This window comes from Carassius gibelio, chromosome B23, assembly GCF_023724105.1.
Source record: "Carassius gibelio isolate Cgi1373 ecotype wild population from Czech Republic chromosome B23, carGib1.2-hapl.c, whole genome shotgun sequence".
NCBI lineage: Eukaryota > Metazoa > Chordata > Actinopteri > Cypriniformes > Cyprinidae > Carassius > Carassius gibelio.
Window position 1 is genome coordinate 3,452,011 of NC_068418.1, and position 1,561 is coordinate 3,453,571.

General features: G+C 35.5%; 1 protein-coding gene across 1 annotated transcript; it reads left to right on the forward strand.

The window, feature by feature from the left end:
- The first annotated feature begins 340 nt into the window (after positions 1-340).
- LOC128011160 (trace amine-associated receptor 13c-like) lies at positions 341-1,336 on the forward strand. Its single transcript, XM_052593299.1, has one exon. It carries the CDS (start codon positions 341-343, stop codon positions 1,334-1,336), a length of 996 nt encoding a protein of 331 aa, XP_052449259.1.
- Positions 1,337-1,561: the final 225 nt, after the last annotated feature.

Here is a 1,561-nt window from a genome sequence, read left to right on the forward strand (position 1 = left end):
GGAATGGAAGGCAGTGGATTGGACTAATTTTTCTAATAGCATTAGTTTTTGTTAAGACAGATGCTATTATCTTAGGAAGAATGTAATAGTAAACAAGCATCACTGGATTCTCTAATTTACTATACTGTAGCTATACTGTATAGATAAGATTGATAAGTTCTATGAATATATAACTAGAGGGTGGGTTTGAGAGCTGAATAATGAAACATCATGTTGAATGGGCAGGTCACTGTGCTTTCCATATGTATAAAGCTGTGTCATGTCAGTGATAAGGAATCGGGGCTAAACTGACAAGCAACCTCACACAGACTCTACTCTTCAATATCCATCCATCGTGGAAATGTCTGACTGGGGAGTGACAAATGTGGACAATCAAACAGTCCATTACTGCTTTCCAAACAACAATTTGTCTTGTAGCAAAAGTATCAGACCAGAAGCGGAGTACATTGTTGTGTACATTTTTGTTTCTGTAACATCAGTGTTCACTGTGTTTCTGAACTTGCTGGTGATTGTCTCCATCTCACATTTCAAGCAGCTTCACACTCCGACCAATGTGCTGATCCTCTCTCTGGCCGTGGCTGATCTGATCGCAGGACTGATTCTCATGCCAGTGCAAGGAATGAAACTCATTGAGCCATGCTGGTACTTTGGAGAAATATTTTGTTCAATATTTCCTCTTATTCTGTATGTGGTTGTCGTAGCATCTCTTGGTAATATGATTATTATATCTGTGGATCGGTTCATTGCTGTGAATGACCCTTTGCGATATCCACTGAAGGTCAATATTAACAGAGTTGTTGTTTCTATTGTTGTAAATTGGTTATTCTCCTTTGTATATTCATTTTATCTTTTGTATGACTTTTTGCTCTATCCAGAAAGAAACCATACATGTATTGGAGAATGTGTACTTGTTGTTACATTAGAAAATCTAATAATAGATACTTTGGTTTGTTTAGTGGCACCTTGCTGTATAATTATTCCTTTGTATATGAAAATCTGCTTTGTAGCAAAACGGCAAGCTAAGCATTTAAATTTAGTCACAGAAAAAAAGGCCAAATCAGAAAAAAAGGCTGCAAGAACCTTAGGCATTGTAGTACTGGTTTATCTTCTTTTTTGGACACCATACTACATAGTAACTCTTTCTTTTGGGCATGATGAAAATGATGTTCTTATAATTAACATAATGTATTGGATGTTATGCATGAATTCCTGCATGAATCCAATTATCTATGCAATGTTTTATCAATGGTTTAGAGTGTCAGCAAAATACATTTTAACACTGAAAATATTTGAACCTTCATCAGAATACTTCAATCTGTTCCCAGAAGGGAAATGACCATTAAAACTTTTGCATGAAGAGCATGAAGCACAAATTAAAAGAAGATTGTCTGTTTTCAAATGGAATAGTTAGAATTCTTGTGTTTAGCACTTTCTCATAAAACATTGGATGACACCAGTCTCAGTGCAACATCTATGTTTGCAAAAAGTTTAAATGCACTGTCTAGTATGCATGTATATTTGTGAACATGTACTGTATTTATGTGAGTGACACCAACTGTTT